Source organism: Plectropomus leopardus, chromosome 8, assembly GCF_008729295.1.
Source record: "Plectropomus leopardus isolate mb chromosome 8, YSFRI_Pleo_2.0, whole genome shotgun sequence".
Lineage (NCBI taxonomy): Eukaryota > Metazoa > Chordata > Actinopteri > Perciformes > Serranidae > Plectropomus > Plectropomus leopardus.
The window spans coordinates 30,311,367-30,335,089 of NC_056470.1; the positions used below are offsets into that span (position 1 = coordinate 30,311,367).

At 41.0% G+C, this 23,723-nt stretch overlaps 1 protein-coding gene across 1 annotated transcript in view; it reads left to right on the top strand.

Annotated features, from left to right (window-relative positions):
• The window catches only part of plxna2 (plexin A2), a 266,646-nt gene that overhangs the window by 145,352 nt on the left and 97,571 nt on the right, over positions 1 to 23,723 (top strand). The window contains exons 6-12 of the mRNA XM_042491079.1: positions 5,944 to 6,067; positions 11,600 to 11,753; positions 14,713 to 14,809; positions 18,090 to 18,204; positions 19,713 to 19,913; positions 21,076 to 21,172; positions 22,322 to 22,541. Of these exons, the coding sequence (XP_042347013.1) occupies positions 5,944 to 6,067; positions 11,600 to 11,753; positions 14,713 to 14,809; positions 18,090 to 18,204; positions 19,713 to 19,913; positions 21,076 to 21,172; positions 22,322 to 22,541 (1,008 nt within the window). The remainder of the gene's footprint in view (positions 1 to 5,943; positions 6,068 to 11,599; positions 11,754 to 14,712; positions 14,810 to 18,089; positions 18,205 to 19,712; positions 19,914 to 21,075; positions 21,173 to 22,321; positions 22,542 to 23,723) is intronic.

The following is a 23,723-nucleotide window of genomic DNA, read 5'->3' on the forward strand; positions in this document are numbered from 1 at the left end:
ACCTGCCCAATGGCAGGGTATTAGCCACAGACTGCATCTGGTGAGGCAGACTAGTGTCTTTGTGTTTGTATGTTTTAATGCATGTGAATGCGTATGTATGTATTCATATGTCTTGGTGTCTATCAAAGCCTGGCATAGCAGAGGTGACAGTGTAATTGCCTTACTAGGGCAACAAAATTACAAATAGGTATTGGTGAAACAGACCCACAGGTCTGGCCTCTGCTCCTCTCAACCTCTTTCACCATAAAAAGTGCTTTTGCACCCACACAACGCTCCAAATTACACTGTACATTAGATATAGGTTAGTAAATGGCACTACAGTGCACATGTGTGTCGAGGCTTTATTTGCACCTCATTGCTCCAACTCCAGCAGTGCAGCCCACACAAGCTGACACAGAGGAGAGCAACATGTTTGCTTTTTTATAGTTTTTGTTTTCCCTCTCACTTTACATGACTGTATGTAATGCCAAGTAGCTGCAGCTAGAGCATCTATGTTACCCGCCCTCTAGTTACATGACTCGCCCACTAAACCTACACATCAGTCCACTATCAGCCCCCTTCGCCTCTCAGCCCAAAAGTGAAATCCCTAAAGAATAGCAAAGTTAGTTTTACCAAGGTATGAAAATGTGTATTATTATTAGTAGTAGTAGTAGTAATAGTGGTAGTTGTTGTTATTATTATTAATATTATTTATTATCATTGTTATTAATATGACTTTTTATTTTTTTTTTTTATTCCATTTTTTTCCCCTGACAAACACATGCAATCACACACAAATCAGCATAGGGGCCATATTTGACAGATTTTCCCCAATTTAACTGCTTTTGCAAGATATTATTAGAATTATTTGGACTATTATTTTACATTTTTTTTGTTGGTGTTTGTTATTTTCTATACATTATTATCATGTTATATTTGGTAAGTCAGCTTGCTCTATTTTTATTTGTATGTCCTCTGATGCTTTTTCCCCTTTCAAACCATGGCTGTACATGTAAATCCACTACTCTTTCACACTTTTTGATTTGTCTTTTTGTTCCACTGAAAACAAAAAAAGAAGGAGGTTAAGGTTATGGTTAGGATTGCAATGTGTTACCTATAAAGTGAATCACGTTGTCATGTATAAAAAATAATACAAAGTAGATTATTGCTACATTTAGTTTCATATTTATCCACCCCAACGTCACATTTTAACATGATTCAACTAAACCGTTGTTTGTTTTTGTGCGAGTGTGATCTGTATAGTGCATGTCGGGAATGCTACAAAAAGGATGTGTCTGCAGCTATATGTGTCTCTAAAACGCAGCTGCCACTTACGACTGCATTCATCCCCTGCGGTGGAGTTGTAGATGCCAGAGAGGAGTAATGATGGAAGTGCAAGCAGCTACTTCAGCACCATGGACAGAGGCTTAGAGAGCATAACACCCGGCCGACTGCCTTGAGCAGCCGCCGCAGGGAAAACGGCTGAAAGACAGGCTGAAAGAAGAGCGTGCATTTGAACTGCCAGTTTGTGCATATACATGGCATATATGTTTGTGGGCATGTGTTTCTGTAGCAGAGAAATTCAACATGCACCTTTAACACCGTATGTCTCTGTGCGAGGACCCCCGCCTCTCAGGAATGTGAGTGATGGAGCACAAAGCGTCAGGCGGAGCTGCTGAGTGACAGGCCAGGGCCAGACGGGAGGATAAGGGGGGTTGTGCAGGGGGGGTCATGAGGGGGAATATGAGGAAGGCAGGAATCTAGTCAACACTCAGTGGCATGCACTTCAGCTAATGAGAGAGGCAAGGGGTCAGCTTCTAACTACACAGAGATAATGGCCATCTCCTGAAACCATGGCAACAGCAGCCATCCTGTACCCCTCCCACCCCCACTGCCACACCCCCCCTCGCTGCGCCTTCATCTTACTTCACCCCACCGAAATGAAATTTAAAAAAAAAAAGAAAACACAGTGAGGAAAATCAATGCAGGGCTTTTTGTCGGTTAACGACCGCCCAGGTTTTTTTTTTTTTTTTTTTTTTTTTGAATCTGTACCCGTACAGCTCAGAGAACATGCATAAAACATTGTGCCGCGGTCCACACCTGAAAGCACATTAAGTGTCATTTTCTGCCGCCATTGTGGATGTAAAAGAAGCGCCAAATTGCAGACGGGAGTAACACCTTGCCGAAGAAAGATGTGTTGCTAATTTTGCCTTGTGAAAGAGTGACACAAAAAAAGGGAAAGAAATGGACAGAGGTGGAGAGAGACAGAGAGTGAAAAGTGTGGCAAATGCAGCACGTAGTGAAGAGACAGGAGAATTCATAGCAGGGATAATAATGAAAAATGCCTCATTTAAAATGTAGAAATAGATTTTTCACAGTGGTAAAGGAGGAAAATCAGATGTTCATTTAACCCGTTCAGAACCCAGTTATGTTCAAACACAGAAAAATAGAAATTTTAAAAAAGTAATGATGGATTTATACCCTAAATGCAACCAGAGTGGCTGTTTCAGCAAACCAAAGTTCCTGGGCCGCTTAATCTGCAAGGTGTCTCTGTTTTGACTCGTGTTCCAGCTGCTTTTTGTTTAATCCAAGTTCTCACGTTAGGCAAGAAAAAACATATGTCCTCTTCCTAATCTCATGTATCACCCATGTTAAAACGGTACAACACAGTCAAAAACTTCTGACACACCTACGCAGACTTCTCGTCATCTTGAAACACGATATTATCACAATCTCTATAGTCACGCACACTAAACTGCCCTACGGCACCATACCTGTCGCAGTTAACTTTTACCTGAATTCTAACAGAAATAACGTAATAAACAATGTCTACTAGTATTCAAAATATACAGAAACCTTTATGTAAACCTAGTATATGTCATATGCTAACATTAACATTTTCACCAAGTATAAAATATGTGACAAAATAAGTCTTTCGGCACTCATAAATCATTAGCCAAAAAAAAGTTTTTTGTTTTGATTCAAATGGATGGAGAATCTTAACCTAGAACTCGCCAAAAAGTAAAAATTACAATAAATGGTCCTAAAAGACTTTTATGCAACAAAAAATTTGATTATTTATTTTTCATGAATAATTAACTTGTATCTGAATAAAATGATGCTTTAAAACACATATATAGATTTATATTTCTGTCATGGTAAGTCAAAATATCTTTTGTTCCTGACGTATCTAATGGAAACAGCATGTTTAGACCTCCAGAGATTAATATTCTTTGAACATAATCAAAAAGATGCATTATATTAAGATGATTTTATCTTTAGAAGATCAAATCTGAAGAGTACTTACCTGTTTAAACTGTATTTTCTGAATTCATTTTCCGGTGAAACTCCACCATCCATCACAATGGACACATATATTTTTGAAAAATCCTGTAATCTTTTGACATGTATTATTGATATAACATCTCATGTTTACTTTAAAAGCTGTTTAAACACAAACGATGTACGTTAACACCATGATTAATAGAGCACTGTGAATGGATTACACACATGCCATCAGGTAAGGCTGTGCATTTGGGTGTAGTCCGATGACAGTTATCAAAAAACTTGACCGAAGATATAGAAACGTAGATACCTCATTAGCCGCTGCTCTAAGCTCGCCGCAATGCATCTGTGTGGCTGCCATATTGGGGAGGTCAAGATCTGCTAGCAAACAAATGCATGTGTAATAAAAGACGCAGATTTCACTGCAAAATCGACTGTAATTAGCTCTATTCTGAACACTTTTTCATAAAATTTGATTTGTTATAAACATTGTAAAGTGAACATGATAGTGGTTACATTTTTTAATTATTTTCAGTTACTGAAGGCAAACCGGGAACATGGTATCTTCATTGCTGTATCTGTAATCTAGACATCCTAAAAAATGTGTCCGTTGGAAAGGACTTAACAGGTAAAAAAAAAGTGAGAAATCTTGCAGCGGTAGCCCCCCCTTTCTTAGTGAGAGACTCTCACTACTACACTAATTCTACACTTTCCTGCTCTCTAAAATCCCTAGGGAGCGCTGTGCGTGAGTGTTTGTACGTTAGTGTGCCTGTTCATGTGAGTCTGCTGGATATGGCTTGAACTTCTGACAACATAATTACACACAGAAGCTGTGGATGAAGATGTAGCTCAGAGTCAGTGTGCGCTTAAGAAGCATGATAACACACACAGCACACACGCAGTGAGCAGCCGGGGGAGAGTGGACAAGGGTTAGCAGCGGCGCATCAGCACCACGGACAGCGGCTGACCCATCGGAGTCCAATTAGAGCTGCTGCGACCAGACAGCCAGTTAGCCAGACACTTGGACTGCCGGGGTTGGATGAGGATAGAGAGCCTTTGGTGTAATGGGATGGAGGGAGCACACAGTTTAAATAAGAGGGAGGAGGCGGCGGAGTTTTAATGAGGGATGTGGCGGACTGTGGGGGTGTCGCGTGGTACTTGATATACTGTCTGACCATTAAGATCTGTTATGAGTGAACGTTGTGTAATTTGCACTGGTTACGTCTCCAAAGTTATGCAGTGTTTGAAGGGTATAATTCGGCTGTGTAGTGCTTTGTGCCAGGGCTATGTAGTCTGCGTTAGCACGGCGGAGGCAGTTGTTTCTGTGGTTTATTGGGAATTTCTGGAGGCTATGATCACACAGTATTATATAAAACTTGTCCCAGAAGACAGCTGCTATTGATGTTAGGAGTGGCATGAAAAAAAAAACAACATTTTTCCAAAAGGTTTTTTGTGTTTGTTTTGATTTGGAATTGATGTTTTTAGGCAATCCAACAAAACAGCAAAACTGTTTCCTATTATTTCTCCAATATGCCATATGTTCTGCAAAACTAGGAAAAAAAAGCAGTCTAATAACAACAACATAACTTAGCCAGACTCTACAGCGTGTGACATTTACAGCCGCAATCAACACAAAACAAACAAATCGACGTGACTAATACGGACAGCATGGAAACTAAGAGAGAGAGAGAGAAAAGAAATATGAAGCATCTGGTGTAAAGGGTCGTTAGTGACCAGTGTCAAAAACTCAAAACACATTACTTGCTACTTTTATTAAGTTTAATGAATTTAGACAAAAGTTAGTGATTAACATCAAGTGTAGGACACACTGCAACACAATCTTTCAATATTACGATGTCAGCTTTTGCCATCACAAAGGAGATTTCGAGTCCCGTAGGCTCGACTAAACAAGTTGAGAAGTACTTTCTTTCCTCAGTGTGGTTTCTAAGTCGCCTCAGTGTACCTGAGCTCAACACTGAATCTAATAGGTAGTGAGTAATATGCATCCATTTTTTTGTAATGTCTGTTGTGATTTGTAGTATTTACTGTATAATTTTGTTGGTTGGTTAAGTGGTATTTTTGTATTTTTGTGTATATATGTGAAAAAGTTGAAATCCTCATAATAATAATCATCATCATCATCATCGTCAATATTTCCTCCTCACAGCACTGCTAGTATTTTTTTAAATTCTTTTTTACATTATTTAACATTCCCTTTTTTAGACAATGTTTTCTGTAAGTGTTTTTGACATTTTGAATCCTCATCCTCCCTCCCCTTCCTTCTGTTGTTGGATGGGGTTTAAATTTCTGTCACAGCTCTGGCAGGTTGTCTTTTCTTAACACACAACTTAATTTGTCACATGTGTATTTTCGCTGCAGCATTTATTGTAACATGAGTGCTTATTCCTGTCACTGTTGTTTTTTATTGTTTCGCTCTTCTCATACCTCTTGTGTAGTTCTTTCTGTGAATATGTTCTCTCCTACTTTGACGTTGGTAGCTCCTCTTTCTCTTGTAATTTATTCATTAATCATGTCACGTATGTTTAGTTTGGTAACAATCAAATTAAATACATTTTTTCTCTATCATAGCTCTGTATTGTAACCACTTTTTTCTTTTTTTCTCTTCCTATTCAAAAGCAAATATCAGTAACCTCTTTCTTTCTTTATTCTTGCTTTCAGCTGCTCTCAGAGGAACCGCTGTGAGCGGGCAGACGAGCCATACCGTTTCGCCGCCTCGCTCAATCAATGTGTGAAGGCCACCGTGTACCCAGACAGCATTGCGGTGTCCGAGCCCAGTGTACCTGTAAGTTCACTCTCATACACACACACACACACACTCCCAGATACAGTACACACACGAAATGCCAAACACCTGCATCTCGACCACTACTTGCACGAATTACAATAAAAAATTAGCTCCCATTTACATATTTCCTACCCACATACGGAGGCAGAACATTTTAAAAAGATCCCACATTGCAGTTTGCCTAGTCTTGATTGTGGTTGATGCATAAACATTAGATGGGAAGGTTCATAAGAGCTCTGCGTGGGCGTTTCAGCGTGCATATGCTCACTTGGTACAAAGCAGTCAATATGTGTGCCAAGACATGTTTGTGTGGGCGGGCGTGTAGGAGTTAAAGTTGTCCGAGTGCAGCAGAGTACAGTGCAGTTTTTTCCACACGGACTGAGCGGAAAACAGGCAGAGGGAGCATCAGTGGAAGTTCTGGTGGATGCTGCACATGAACACGCGTGGACAGGCTCACACTTTAGGTCTTTAAATACCCACGCTGTTTTAGGGTCAGTTTATCCAAAGCGCCAGAGAGAACACATTTTTCTATCCGTCTAGATTGAGTTGCCTACAGTGGGTTTCGAAATGTCAGAATTGCAAATGTCTAGTCTTGGCTTTATCCCGATGTTGGCGGTGCTCATTAGCATTTGATTTTCATACTTTAATGTCAGGTGTATTAAAGACTTTTCATTGCACTTTTACTGTAATGAGAAAAGTTGTGGGTTGACAAAATGCTTTGTCGTTCTTAGCTGAGCTATTGTTTCGTGGTGCTTTGTGAGCTCTTTATTTACGTCTACGTCACGGCCGACCAATATAGAGACAGTCAGATACCTCTTATAATTTTACCAAATCTTGTAGGGATGTACTGATTTTGAAATTCTGGGCTGATAACTGATACAAATGTTTTTTGTTGTTTTGTTTTAGCTGTTTTTTTTATTCCCCCTGTTATGGTAGGGAACAGAAATCTTCATAAAAAAATGATCTGTTACATTCAGCCCTTCATAACACCATCTTTGAATGAGCACAAATCCAAACATTTAAATTTATAAAACACCCTTTAATGCAACTTTCTTTCCCATGAAAAGCATGTTTTTAAAAACACTGCTTCAAAAGCATTTTTACTATATATAATACATCTTGTTTCCCTCTCTAATATCTGTTTCACATTACTGTAAAAACATCAACACATCTCTCCTTAGAAAAGCTGTATTTATTCAAGTTTCTCGCCAGAACCTGAAATTACAAGTTAATGTTCATGTTATAATCTTATGGTTGTAATGGTTTTAATTTGCCTCTATCCAATATTTATTTTTACTGCACAGAGCTTTAACTCATCATCATGTAACTCAATGCAATCGCTGCTAGCTTTTAGTTCTCACCTCTGGCTGCAAACAGCTAACATTAACTAGCTCTCTGTGAAGGCCAGTGGACAGGAATCGACCCAAACGCAGAAATCAGACACAAAAAGTAAGTCCAAGTTCAGTAGTTTAATCCAACACAAGGTCATACACAGGAATGTAAAAAGGCAGCAACAGTAGAGGCAAGGAGCAGGCAGCGAGGAAAAAAAACCCAGAAACTGTCCAAACGATCAACAACCAGGCAAGCAACAAAACTTACTGGGAACAGGCAAAAATCCAAAGTCAGAGAAGCAGGCTGGGGTCATACACCAAAGAAAAAAACACAAAGAGAAAGGCTCGTAAGCAAGACTACTGGAATATATAGGAGGTGAGTGAATGAGTTGGGTTTAAATATAAGACACAGGTGGTCAGTTGGTTGAAAAGGGAGGAGGTCACTCTGACAGAAACATCAAACACCAGAGTTAACAAAAACAAACAGGAAGTTCAATCCTACTGATTTCAACATGGACTTTATGTTTATAATGTACCATTATCGAGGACAAAAATGGTGCGTCCCCTGACAAGTGTATAGTAAGGTCTCTATGTTCTTTGGTCTTTACGGCGTTTGGGGAGGATCTCAGTTCGGCGTAATGACGCTTTTGTCCCCATGACAACGAGACGCCATTAGTCGCTCACCCTACTTTTTATCCTGTGCAAAATAGATGTGATACAGCAGAAAAACATCAACCAATACTGTCTGTAAATGCCATCTTATTTGCTGATAGGCCAGTGGCAGTCAGCAAGGGAAATATCAGCCGCTAAAGATAAGTACATCCCTCCCTAAAGCGCCATATCAGTATTGCAACAACACTGAAAGTACAATTGGTACTACATTGGTTTTAAAATGTATTTCATTCAGACATCCTACACAAAAACATATAACTTATAAAACAACAATCAAAACAAGAACAGCAAGACCGTCTATAATGATACCAACATTTGACACATTTTCATACGTATATACTTAAATGTCATGAGCTCTTAATAAAGACAAAATCCTAGACTTCAGAAAATTTCCCTTTTGTATTATTCATCCAAGCCGATAAGTATTTAAAAGAGGCAGACTCTGTCATCAGTCTTATCCATTCAGTTGCTTTTACAGTTTTTATTGACTTGTTTTTAAAACATCTGTGTGCTAATAAAACTTAAGTTAAAAAGGCAAAGACCTTTAAAAGCAGGAAAAGACAGAACTTATGACAGTTACATATCCAAAGTCTGAGACAATATAGTCTCATATCACGATATTTATACGGTGACATTATATTGCCCAGCCTTATCTACAGTACAAGCGTGCTCTCCTGTCCGTTTAGAGAGATCTTTGGTGTACTTTAGTAGACTATAACTCCAGCTGAAACTGCTCACAACAAGGTCTCAGGTATAATATCTTGACAATTCAGTCCAGTAAACTAAGAACTACTGAGCTTTATAATGGTATGATGACAGATAATCAATACTCCGGTTTGATAGTCTTCACAGGCACTTCTTTTTCTCACTTGAATTTTGTGTAACATGGCTCATAAATCTAACTGGTTCACCATCGTAATAATCCTGCTAAATGTGCCGGTGGCTCTGGCAGTGACTCACCCGGCATCACATGATATCTCCTCCTCAAACCGGCCCTCAGTAGACCTCAACCTGTTGTCCACTTCACAAACAGCCGTTTACCAGACAACATGTTAGCAGTTATGTTTGTTTCCATGTCAGCCACACCAGGAGCAGGGTCATCTCACAGAAAAAAAAAACATCCACGGAAACACTCACAAATTCCACAGGGGCAGACAGCAATCTCCATGACAACACAGCCTCTTCATGTGGGCACTGGGAGAGACAGAAACACAGAGAAAAACAATAAAAATTACCTTTATTAAAACTCTGCCACCAATTAGGCTGGTCGGCGCTGCCAAGCTGCAAAAAACACCCACCAGCAGCAGCATCATCGGGGAGGACAGGAGAACAAAAAGAGCAAAGGCTCAACACTCGGAGACAAGTTCTGTAGCAGGCTGGCTGTGTGTGTGTGTGTGTGTGTGTGTGTGTGTGTGTGTGTGTGTGTGTGTGTGTGTGTGCGCGTGCATGCACGAGCGAGCAAAATTTAGAGTGTTTATCTGTATATGTGTGTCTTGACAAAAAGATGAGAGCTAATTAATGTGAGAGGTTACTCAGGGAATTCGACACTGAACAAAAGACATTGATTGCTGTGATTGCTGTAATCAAGGATCTCTCTGACACACCTCAGAGCGAAGCAACACAAACACGGTGGAAGTAAAACAGGGGAAGACAAGAGGTCCTCAGCAGCAGCAAAAAAAAAAAAAAAATCATCCATCCTCTCAATGGGTACCAGAGTAAGCCAGCTAACGAGGGAGGCAGTGTAGTCAGCTACTGAGACAGTCAGCATCTCTTGAAAGGCCTACAGTTAAGCTGCTCAGCTGCCTCGCCTGTCCCAGTAGCCCCGCGGTGTTTAGTGAGAGGCAGATAAAACAAAGAGAAACTTCAAACGGTATGGCCCAAAAATAACAGCTAATGGAACAAGGCTGTGAAATGCCATGGTGATAATTATCCAGGCTGCCTCTCTTGGCTGGAGAGCCAGATCACACACCCTGTGTGCGCAGAATACATTTATTTATAGGCAGAGCAGCTGAATGCTCCAGCCCCGGTGTCACCGCTCTCCAGAGAGCGACTTCAAACGCCCCATGTGCATCTGCATGTGTGTGCTATAATGCACATGCACTGCACATATTGTGTATTGTGTGTTTTTTCCCCCTTGTGTTTCATGTATCTTTGTGTCCTTGTAAACTTTTGAGAAACAAAAACAGACTTTGCCATGCGGCCTATTGTCACCCCAATATCCTTTATGCAGCTCATTACTGACCACTGTCTTAATCACAGTGTCTGTCTCCACCTCTGAATTGATGTCCTCTACACTCAGATGCAATATTAAGATCTGAGCGCAGCGTTGTTTTCTTTATTATGGCGTTGATAACATTTTTAAGACACTGCAACATTTCTTGGCAAAGTGGGCGGACAGCTTTGCCAGCAGCAGTGTCTTCTTTTTTTCCTTCTATTTGGAGCTTATTACACTGCTGCATTCAAGATGGTGTGTTTTTCACTCTCGCCCCAGAATATCATATCTCATCTTTACCAGAGATGTAAGTGCTAATGCCATTAGGGGTGTGCCATAAGGATTGGTTCCCAGTTTCTTTGCTAATATAACATTGCTGAGCAGATGAGGATTATGAGATAATGGGCCCCCGTGCACAGATGCAGGTGGCCCTACCACCTCTCCTACATGAGATACACACACAGTGTGGTGGTTCTGCGTCTTTTTTGTTGTTGTTTTGCATCTCTTTTTTGTCTTTTTGTGTCTCTTTGCAGTAATTTTGTGGGGCAACTTGGTTGTTTTGTGTCTGATTGTAGTGGTTTTATGGCATTTTTTGTGTCTCTGCAGTGATTTTGTGTCCCTTTGTGCTAATTCTGTGTCTGTGTTGGTCATTTTCCATTTCTTTGTGGTTTTGTGTCCCTTTGTAGTATTTTGTTGCTGTTTTTGTGTCTCTTGGTAGTTGTTTTATGTCTGTTGTGGTTGTTTTGCATCTCTTTGTGGTTTGTGTCTCTTTGTGGTTGTTTTGTGTCTTTTGTGTCTTTTCGAGGTACTCTTTCGAGGTGCCTTTTTTAGTTTTGTGTGAGTTATGAGATATGAGTTATGTGTCTTTGTAGTCATTTTTTGTCTCTATGATTATTTAGTTTCTCCTTGTAGTTATTTTGTGTCTTTTTGAGATACTTTGTATCATTTTTAGTTTTGTGTCTGTAGGTTTTTGCCACTTTTTACAGCCATTTTGTGTCTCCTTGTGGTCTGTGTCTTTTTGCAGTCTTTTTGTGTCTTGCTGGTCAATACAAAATAATTTGAGTGACATGTTTGCAGGTAAAGGCCAGCGAGGCCACTAAGCCTGTGCCCTCTGGGCTCGTTCAATAATCCATCCATGTTGCTGAGGCATCACACATCTACCTGCTGTATCGTCATACTTCCTTTTCGCTATGCCCTTATCTGTTCAGACATTTGACATATTGCAACTGCCCCTTTTGCCACATGTTTAAATTACTGACAAACTTTGTCACATCGTATAAACATTGTTGTCATGTTTTCCACCCCGTGTTACAGCTGCTGGTGAAGGTGAGCCACGTTCCAGACCTTTCTGCCGGCATCACCTGCTCCTTTGGCAACCTGACGGAGGTGGAGGGGCAGGTCAACGGCAACCAGATACTCTGTGTGTCTCCTGCTGCCAAGGATGTCCCCCTCATCCCCACTGACCAAGGTACGTACGAAAAACCTCCACTGAACATGAGTGGGTTGTTTCTAAAATATGTTTTCTATAGGACACAGGTCTGATCATGGCGATTAGATGATAATGTTGATAAAACTCTGCTCTCTAAAGGATTCTCATTTGTCCCTCTCTTTCTGCTGTTTATGCTGCACTGAGCTAACTGCTCATCTGCACTCACTCTGAGACATCTTCATTGATTCAACGCTCCCGAGTTTAAGCAGGCACCGTCCGCATAACAAACTCCCACAGATCCAGGATCAGATCCCTGACTGTGAAGTGTGCTACACACAAGGCCAGGCCCCATTAAAGCTGATGGAGGATCAGGCAGAGATCCCCTGGCCTGTTGATGAGCTGCAGCTCGCCACATTACTGGCCTCAGGTCGGATTAATAGGCAGCGGTCTAACAAGCGGGCTCAATCAGTCAGGGGACACTTTAGTTGAGGGGACCATGGGGAAGTTGATGTGATGGATTAGTGTCCTAGCGTAGCCAAGTTACTGCTGTTTGCTTCTGGGAAAGTGGTATTCAGTAAAACACAAAAACAAATGTATGCAGCTTTTAAAACGGTGTAGTATGTGTAGATGAACTTTGGGAAACTTCCCTCCTTTTAATTACTTAGAAGGAAGTTATATAGTAGGTAGACAGAAATACAGAAAGACAGATTGATTAACTGATATGCAAAAAGACCACAAAGATATATAAAGACATTGCAAAACATCACAACAACCACAAAGAGATGCAGAAAGACCAAAAAGAGACAAACACAAGACCGCAAAAAGACACATATCAACTACAAAGACACACAAAATGACCACAAAGAAAATATGTTACTCTGACCAGAGAACAGTTTTAAAACAGTTTGTTTCTACTTTACGTGACTCAAAACATGCAAGAACAAACTAAATGAACTGCACAGTTTGCTGTCAGACGAGTGTATTAACAATATCATTTGTGATTCATACCTCGTGTTTTATCTTGTTATATTTGTATTTATTTCCTGGGATGAAAGGAGGCTTTGCACAGAGCTGAAAACGGCAAGCTTGCCTGTTTGCTCATAATAAGGTCATTTTTGCAATAAAAGCAAATGAAATTGATTAGGTGATGCAGAAGTCATCAATTCATCCTCCCTGAAACGTCCAGGTTGTCGCTCGGCTATGTGGTCATAATGTTCACTGTAACAGTGATAAATGAGATAGTAGGGTAGTCGTGCTGTTGTTGTGGTCTATAATCTCAAACATAACCAAATTTTTTGCCAATTAATGACGAGATAAGTGTATAAGATATCTACAAAGGTAGCTTTTCTTGCACGGTATTATATATACGCAAGACAAATGAAAAGAAACATTGCTTGTAAATATACTGTATGTACATACAATTAGCAGTTTTCGGTCTCATACAGAATAATTTCAGCTGATCAAATTTATTTTCCTGTATTTTGCTGGACAGAGTTTTGGCTCTGCTTCTGTAAATACATGCTCTTATCTCTCCCCACGAGAATACGGTGTGTGTGTGTGTGTGTCTGTGTGTTTTGGGGGCTTGGTGCTCCTCCTCCCTGTGTGTGTGTGTGTGTGTGTGTGTGTTTCAGATGACATTCAGTGTGTAGGAGGCTTGACTGACCCTCGGTGCCCCGGTTCTCTCCGCAGCACCTGTTGGGAATCAGGCTCTGTTTCACACAAGTCTGTGTAGCGGGCAGGATAGCCTCATCGCTGACTTCTACCATTTCACATTTGTCTCGCAGGATCTGGCAAACAAAGTGGAACAGAGTTCCTGTCCACACAAAACCTCCTCTAGGATTTTATTCTTCTTTAGTGGAGAGGAGTGCCAGCTATTTTTTTTATCTCCTTGGCTCTTGTTTTAATTTCTCCTTTCTTTTCCACCTTTAATATCTTATCTAATTTTCTCCTGTCTTCTCCACTTCTCCGGTCATTGCCACCGAGCGATCGATGTTGATGTGCAACAGATAGAAAGGCTCGCTAGGGGACCAGAGATGGAGGAGGATAGTGGGGAGGTCAGGAGGAAGTGGCCTCAGGGGAATGAATGTGGAGTAAAAAATGGAGGTATAAACAGCTGGGGGAGGCGACGAAAGAGGAGGGAGGAGCAGGGAAGGTAGTCAAAGAGGGGAATGGCAGGATGGATGGAAAGCTAGATGGATGGAGGAAGGGCTTACCGGGGGGATTGGCTGACATTTACCTAGGGGAGAACATTCATATTAGTGCCTGATGCAGCACTCCCCGTGGGAGCTCTGGGCAAACAGGGCTGTCATTTACTCACAGGGAGGAGGATTACCAAGCCCCCAAAACACACAGTCATTTCCACACACCGCACATAATATATTATTCAGGGTGTTTGGTTTCGCCACCCTGCGGCCATCTTGGCTTGGAAACAACAGGTACTTACTGTCAAACAACAGGTGTTAGTATTCATAATGATATATGTGTTTGCAAATAAATGGATGCCAGATCTGCTGCGGTACGTTTGTGGAAATATGCAGGAGGAAAGCTTGAAAGGTCATGAGAATTTTATGAATATGATATTAGAGATGATTAGCATATGTTTATTCTTGGACCTAAAGGCAGTGTTTAGATATATATTTTATACTCTAGATTTTGTCAGATGAGGTAAAATCGCCATCGGACCATTCGACCTCTGCTGATATACAACTAAAGAAGTATTTCACTGCTGGAAAGATGGCCTTTTAATAAAACTAGGCCATCCATGCAGTAAAAAAGACACATATATTTTTGAAATTGGTGTGACATGACCAGAGAAAACAGAGAAAAGGGACACTTTTGCTCAAGAGGTAAAAAACCTAACCTAATTACACTGTACACCGGGGCTGTAATCTCAAGTGTTACCAAAGATTTAATGATGTTCACAACTATGCAAAATAATGTATAGATAATAATGCATTAGCATACAATGAATGTTCATCTCTTGTCTTCTCTCTTTCAGATTGGTCAGGCGTTGAGCTGAGGCTCAACTCTAAGGAGACCGGTCAGATGCTTATCAGCACAGAGGTCAAGTTTTACAACTGCAGCGTCCACCAACTGTGAGTATCTCTCTCTCTGAGCCCATTCATTCCCTTTTCATTTACAGAAAACAACGCCCCAGACCTGCTGTCCAAAAAACCACTGGATCAATGCTCTGGGAATTAGTTACAATTTGTCCTCAACCTTAGCCGACCAGAGTCCCCTAAAAATATCCCCTGTAAAGACTAATGTAATCTGATAGCTGACTGCTCCCAGAGCACCGTAACAGGAAGTTTCTGCGCTGTTGCGTTAATGAAGCCTTCTTCTCAGACACGCTGCAGTATAAAACACACAGCTTTCTGCCTAACAGGTCTTCAGTAGGGATTTCATGCCCGTTTTCATGCCATGTCTGTCCCTGATTGAGTGATGTTGAATTGAATCCCTGGATTGGAGATATCAGTGTCGGCAGTGCCTTTGCAATTGCTCGCTTCGTCCCAGTGTGGCAGATTCTGTTTGTGCGAGATCCAAAGTCCTCGCTGACTCGGGAGTATCAGTGAATAGAGAGCAGGAGACTAAAGATATCACAGCAGTGATGCTAGCAGGGGTGCTTGAAATCAAGAATATCAAATTATCCCTTTCACTATCCCCTTGATACTCAATTTACAGCACGCGGGCCAAATCTGGCCCTCTGTGCCCTGTGCCGGGTGACCCCCCAACCATTTTCTAAATCACAATTAAAATGAAAATTAAAGTGATTTACACTGGGAGTTGTTTTTGTACTTTTAGTGTACACACACACACACACACTCAGTGCCAGAGCCCATAAAATAGCATTAAGCACCTGTGGACCCCCAACAGAGGTCCTAGCTAAGCTCCTAATGTCCTAAAATCTGAGAAATGTCCTAGAATCCTAGAAATGTCCTAAAATCCTAGAAATGTCCTAACATCCTAGAAATGTCCTAAAATCCTATAATCATCCTGACACCTCAGAAACATCTTAAAATCCGAGAAATGCCCTAAAAGTATTAGAAGCCACCGGACATCCTACAAACATCCTAAAATCCTACAAACATCTTAAAATTCCAGAAATGTTCTAAAATTGTAGAAGCGTCCTGAAATCCTAGAATCCTAGAGATGTTCAAGAATCCTAGAAATGTCAGAAAGTCTTTGAGGCCTCCGGAAATTCTGCAAACATCCTAAAATCCTATTAACATCTTGGAAATGACCCGAAATCCTAGAAACATGTATGGGGCTACGATTTGCCCCTTGCATTCTGTCATTTTGCAAAAGTGGCCCCCAAGCAAAGCAAGCTGAGTTTCCCTGCTGTAGACATTAAAACAAAATGTTGTAGCCACTGTCTCCTTTTCCAAAGAAAAGCAGGCAATGTTGTTCTGCATCTCTCTCACACACACACACACACACACACACACACACACACACACACACACAAGTGCACACTGCCTTGTAACTTCATATGGTTGTCTGCTGTCTGAGAACCCTGTCTGAGTAGCACAGACAGCAATTACCAGCTCTCACATCAGCTCAGTTAATCGTCGACGACAAACATACTTGTGCACGCAGCCACACACACACACACACACACACTCTCAAGTGCACAAAGAAAGATGCATGCACTTGAAAAGGGCATACGCTCTCCCTTGCACGCTCCGATGCCAGCTCTCTCTTTCTCACATACTGTACACTCTATTTGCCAGAAGGTGAATCAGCCCTATTCTTCTGAATTAGTGCGCTTGCCAGAGATCCCCTCCCATGCTTTTGCACCGATGAATATTTCACAATAAGCGAGTATGCATAACTCAACCTTATTTCAGAGAGAGAAAGAGAGAGGGGGAGCCAAGTGCGACTACAATGCTCCCTCCGAACAACTGTTCATGAATACATAGTGTAGTAAATGCCATCACAATCAATTGGAAGTCTTTGCTATGGCAACATGGAGAGAGTATCATGTCTTGTTGCCTCAGGCTGTTACTTCTTCCTGGTTTCTTGTCCATTTTTTTTTATCTCTCCACCCGTTCATCCATGTAACCAGTACACAGTGTTTGTTTCTCACATCCTGTGTTTGTAGAATTCAGAGGTCATTTTCTAGTAAAAATATGTAAGCATGAATGCAGGCTGTTTATTTTTAATGGAGTATTTTTGCACAATGGTTTTGATTTTTACATTAACAATGGATCTTAAAGGGACAGTGCCCCCCCAAAAAAACAAAAAAAAACATATTTTTCCTCTTACCTTTATCTCATCAACTTCATGTGTCCAGACATTTGTTTATGCTGCATTTTCGCTATTCAATCCAGAGGACAGCTCTCTGTGTCCGTGCCTGGTCAGCTCTGCCACTCTTAATTATCTTAATTATGTTCTATGTTCAAGGTGCCTTGTCTATGTGCAAAGTGTAGAAATCAACATGTGTGTTGGTTGTGTGTATATATCTTGGATCACTGGATAAAAGGACAAAACAGGAGGTGATTCATGTACATCCAGCACATGCATACAACAATAGAAGCATCACACATCCGTTCAACAAGAAACAACAGTCAATATGCAGATGCACAGCAGACGGGTGCAATGTATTTATACATACATACATATAAGCATGCATTGCACCGCAGCAGTGAAACAGTATATAGAAGAAAGTGATAATAATAAATAAAACAGCAGAGTTCATATTGGAGAGAAGACAAACATGTCCACAGCTGATATCTCCAACCCTCTGCAACTCACCTCAAATCAATCTAGGTGGATAAAATGCATTACAGGTAAGAGGAAAATATGAATTTTTGATTTTGGCGGTGACTCTGCCTTCAATACCTGATCTGCCACTGGGAGTACAGTATGTACTTTTATGGTGACACACTTAGTTATTGTACATGCAAAAAAAGCTCACACACAAACACACACCTAACAGCTGGTAATTATAGCGACACTCCAACAATGCAGGGCTAATGGTAATTGCAGGATCAAGCTGCGCCAATGTCTTATTTGTCCTCATTACTCAACGTTCTTCCACTCTCTCTCGCTCTCCGTCTCTTTCTCTATCTGATCCAGGCTACGAGGGCTAATATGCAGTCTACTGCTCACATATGACACGTTAATATATGGCGGTCGTAGAAAATATATGCAGGGAGAAGTTGGCCCAGCAGCTATTAGGTACCGTGCCAACCACAAGGGCACAACAACAGCAGGTGCCCACTTGGGATCTGAACTCATTTCCTCTGTGGCACTTCCCCCACTTTGGCAAACTCGCTGCCCCTCCTTGACTGCGCTGCTTTTTTTTCTGACTCTCCTTGTTTGTGTGTGTGTGTGTGTGTGTGTGTGTGTGTGTGTGTGTGTGTGTCCATGCAGGTGTCTGTCATGTGTGAACAGTGCCTTCCGCTGCCACTGGTGCAAGTACCGCAACTTGTGTACCCATGACCCCTCCAGCTGTTCCTTCCAGGAGGGACGAGTCAACGCCTCTGAGGTTGGTGGAAACACACGTGCACGAGCGCACACATGCATATGGGCTACCGATACTGTCTTTTTTCTCTCTCCTGCTTATTCCCCCTCTCTGTTTCCCTCTGCCTGCATCCTGCTCTGTGTTTCAGCTCTGTGTCAGCCTCAGGGCATGTCTTCAGAAAGACAGCCATCTAAGCTCTTCTATTTCCGAATTGGCGTTTCTCATTCAGAGCTCTTGTTCTTCGCAGTGGCAATTAACACTCTATTGTCTCTGGAGTTATTGAGCTTAGCGTGTCTTAACAATGACACAGGATCACTCTGACCCAGTCAATCATGTGTGGTTGATACACAGTGCTTAAAATATGCGTGGGTGTATCTTGGTTTTCCACAGCTTCTCTGGCTATGTACACAGATACTTAGGTGTTTGCTTTGGGAGGAGGTTATATTCGTTTATCCTTTACTTACCTAAACTCACTGACCTGTACTAAAGGACGACAAAGTGTGTTAATTGCTCCTTTGGGTGTTAATTTACAGGACATACGCAAATACTGGGTTCAAGCTATAACGCTCTAAAAAGGCTCCAGGTGGAACCTTCATAAAGATTTTACCGGGCCCGAGAAGCTAAATAAAAATAAATAAATAAATTAATACCACAGATACAGTCACAAAAATGTTTAGCTTGCTCAGTCTTGTAAGGACAAAGTTATCTGCTGAAAAAAAGACTTTTCCTCATAGATTCAATTTCTGCATCCTCACACTTCACTCAATAACTCAAGAGCAAGGAGAAGTCCAAAAGTCCAAATTAATGAAAACAGATCAAGGTATCATCATTTTCAAAATTCACAAAATCTTATCTAACAAAATATTCTGCTTCATTCTGCTTCTTGATGTCATTTAGCTTTTCAATAATGTTTTCACTGCCACCCCAATCGCTTACCCTATATTTCCCATCATGCCAAGTGCTGGCCTCAGGAGTTTAGTTTGCTGTTAATTTGGATGTTTTATATTGCGAAACACAAATGTCAAATGTGTTTTGGAATAAAAAACGTGTTGTAATGTTTGTACTGGTTATTGTCATCTTTGTGTTAGTTTATAGTTTATGCCATTAGTGAGTTGGCTGTTACTTTTCATAATTTTAGTTGTAATTTTGTGAAGCTGTGGAGACTTTTTTGACACTGTGTTATCAATACATTATGATACCGCCCTGAAATGCTCCTTAACAACCAACTGATGCACATTTCCACAATTCCGTTATTTTTCTAAGTGCAGTGCTCAAGAAGTGATGGAGTAATATTTTCAGTGGTGAGGAAGGTACAAATGGTACTTTCACGTAGTTGTCCTCAAACCCTCTGCTTGTACTGCAAACCACAGAGCACTAATTGAATATTTGCCACTTAAGCAGTTTGAAAATTCCACACCAATCTCCATTTCAGCTACACTCATTTTACTATATACACACCGAACAACCAAATAAAAGCACAATTTTTTGTTGGCATCGACATGTGCTCCTTGCCCTTCGCTTGTTACCTCCAGGACTGTCCCCAGCTGGTGCGCTCGGAGGAGATTCTGATCCCAGCAGGGGAGGTGAAGCCCATCACCCTGAAGGCCAGGAACCTGCCGCAGCCCCAGTCTGGCCAGCGAGGCTATGAGTGCGTCCTCCACATCCAGGGGGTCAGCCACCGAGTCACCGCCCTTCGCTTCAACAGCTCCAGCGTGCAGTGCCAGAACAGCTCGGTAGGTTGGACAACACTTGCCCAAATTGTGCCACATTCGGTGTGACTGATCATGCACGCATTTGTTATATTTAATTAGTTATTTGAGGACATAATCTGAATTCAGAGTAAAATATACTGTACGTTGGTAGTTATGTAGGCTAGTGATACTCAATTTAAAGCCCACGGCCCAAATCTGGCTCCCGATAGGATTTTCAAATTCACCAGTCCTAGCTAAGCCGCTAATGCCAGAAAATCCTAGAAACGTCCTAAAATTCTCCTAAAATCTGAGAAATATCCATAAAACCTGATAACATCCTACAATCCTCAAAACATGCTTGAACAATGCAAATGTCCTGCAATCCTAGAAATGTCTTAAAATCCTGAATATCTCAAAATCCTACAAACGTACTAAATCCTAGAAACATCCTAAATCCTAAAAATGAACTGTCCAAAAATCTTGAAATATCCTAAAGTTCTAAAAAAATGTCCTACATTTGTATGGGGCTTCTGCAACTGGCCCCTGGTCTCCTGTAATTTTGAAAAATTGGCCCCTAAGCAAAGCAAGTTGAGCATCCCTGATATGGGTTATATTACTTTAATAGGAAACAAATATCACATGCCGTACCACATAGTCAAATTGTGGGTGTGTGTTTGTGTACATGTGTGTCAGTGGAGACACAGTAGCTGCAGCGTAGGTAATTACACAGAGAAGACTGCAGCATGGCTCTGCCCTCCAGTCAAGCACGCAGTGACTTCTGCAATATATTCCCAGAGGAACCACAGACATACACATTTTACTCTCCTTTCACTCCCTCTCTCTTTGACAAACACACACACACACACACACACACACACACACACACACGCTTGCACAAAGAAAGTCAGGGCTGGATTTAAGGGCGTAGGAGGCGGTTAAGGACAGCATCTCCAAAGGCCAGAAGGGAAGCTCGAGCTCCTGCTCAGCTGTCCAATTTCTTGTGGCTTCTCACTTTGTCAGCTCTCTGATGACGAGATGATGAAACTTTGGGGCAACATCGGAAGGACGTAGCGCTGCATCTGCAAGGACTCATGGGAATTCAAATTCCCAAACCTCCCATTGAAATCTTCCTGTCTTTTTTTGTCTCTTTTCCACCTTCACCCCCCATTCCTCGATGTCTCTCTCGCCATCGCTGGGCCTCTAGTATCTGTACGAGGGGATGAAAATCAGCGAGCTGCCTGTGGATTTCTCGGTGGTGTGGAACGGCAACTTCATCATTGATAACCCGGAGAATATCCAAGGTAAGAACAAGAGACGCTGCTGTCAACATGTGTAGGAAAACAGGATGGAGATGGACAAATCGAACACTCTCCATTAAGCTTGGACAGCATGTAATATTTCATACCTTCATACCTTTCTGAAATTTCACCAGAGTGAAGACATTCAGTATGTGACGGTATAAGTGCACTGACTCTCAGCTTTTCAGACCACTAAATACACAATAAAAACTCACAAAATGTTAAGAAAAGTGATATTTTCCTTATTTACCCTTTGAAATCTGGATCGACATCACTTTTCTTGTGCTTCATTCAGACGCCTTTCACAAGTATTTAAACTTTTGAACCCCGAGCAAATTGCTTTGATTTCTCTCAAAATCATGGGAAAAAAGCAATGAGCAAATTGGAAAGAAATTTCCCTCAAATTGCAAGAGATTGGTAGATTTAGGAAATGCATATTTTTTTTAAAAAGCCAGGAAAAAATACCAGAGAACTGTACTTCTTATTAAGAAGATGTAAAGATATAAAGATATATTTTGAAAGTCATTTTACACAATAAGTATAATTTTTATGCATTTTTGCGGTGTGAATTTTCAGGTCATTTTCTTGTACTATTTAAATTTTCCTGCCAATTTCTGGGTCTTAAGTTGCTCATTGCCGTCTTTACTTTTTATTAATTACACATTTAATTACATTAAACAGTTAATTTTTTTTACCTTTTTTTTTTTTTTACAAATGTTTTGCCAATTTGGAGATAATTTATATATTAAACTTATTTTATTGCTAATTGCCTTATTCCCATGTTTCTGAAAGAAATGAGGCCAATTTGCTCTGTTTAGGATTGATAGAAAAAGGAGCTTCTGTATTATGACAGTATTCATAAAACATACCACAGAAATTTAATACTGCCCAAACCTACTCTCCATCATTTTCCTCTGTGTGATTATTTTTTTTTTGCTTTAAGGAAGCGTGTGTTTATATTTACACATGTATCTTAAATTATGTGTTATTGGAGATTAAAAAAAAGAAAAGATAGCCTGTGGGGACATTTCACTCACAGCAGGTCGTCTGTTGTCCTTGTATTTAAAAAAAAAAAAGTCTCCAAAGACTTGCGTAGGTTTCTCAGTTGTTGTGTGTTCACTCTATATCCACACTCTCTCTCGTATCCCGCAGTGCACCTGTACAAGTGCGCAGCCCAGCGGGACAGCTGCGGCACGTGTCTGAAAGCGGAGAGGAAGTTCCAGTGTGGCTGGTGCAGCGGAGAGGGAAGGTGCACCCTGCGGCACCACTGCCCCCCCATCAATCCGTACACCACCCGCTGGCTGAACCTGTCCAGTAAGAACGTCAAGTGCACCAACCCACGCATCACTGAGGTCAGTACCCATAATCCTCGGTCTGTCCTTGCAGCCTGCCCACACATATCGAGCTCCAATCAATGTTCAATAATCAGCTACTGCTTTGCTGCTCCTGTTCTTCATAGAGGATCATGAGGCACTCTGTGGGACTGCATTTCACTTTCAAAAATGAAGCTACAGTGGCTTGATAATGGGGGAAGCGGTGATGCTGTTACTGATGTGTTCTGTAAATCATGCAGAGGTGGAGGAAATACTCAGATCCTTTTTTTGAGTGAAAGTATCAAGACCACATTGAAATATTATTTATTATTTTTAATAGGACTTTGGGACACTTAGATGTTTTGTTTTGTTTTTTTCCCAAAAAAAACAGGTATTTTCAATGAGACGTTGAAACACCTAGCAGCCGTTTTCTAGCAACAAGATCAGGTATATTTAATCAGATATTAGGACATTTAGCAGATTTGTTTTATGGCAACAAAATCAGGTATTTTTATTGAGATGTTGTGACATTTAGATGCTGTTATTCTGTCAACAAAAACTTTTTTTTTAACAAGATGGGAAATTTGGCAGATGTTTTTTGGACCACAAAAGTACATGTAAAAGCTGTGGTTCTCACAATAAAAACAGGTATTTATGCCAAAAACAAACAAACAAACAAGAACCTTACCTTGAAAAGTAATTATTAACTATCGCTGTTAAATAAATGTAAGAGTGAAAAGAGCAATATTTGCCTCTTAGATGTAGTGGAGTAGAAGTAGGAAGTGGCACCAGGGTCATGACCTGGAAGTGCTTATTTGTTTTCCCCTGAGTAGGCCTTTGCTTGCACAGGCCTTATTCCCACCTGGTGGGTTTTCTGTCACGAGGGGAGTCAGGCCAGGGGGACATACTATTTAATTAGGCCTGGTAACGCACCAGCGCATTGTGGTTAACCCACCAGACCCCTCTACCTCCGCATTGATTCATTTGGCGTCCTCCACCGCATGCTAATGTCTAACTCCAGCCAATTAAAAAGTGAAATTAACGACTTGGTTAATTGATTTGCTATACTGTATGCAGATAAGACAGAAAAGGAGAAGCAGGATGAAGAAGACAGCTAATCATACTTTATATTTTTAAATTCTGCCTCTCAATCCCTCCACATATCTGTTTCTGTCTGTATCTCTCTCTGTCTTCTGACTCCAACTCATCCTGGTGAATTACATTATGCTCTCGCGTAACTC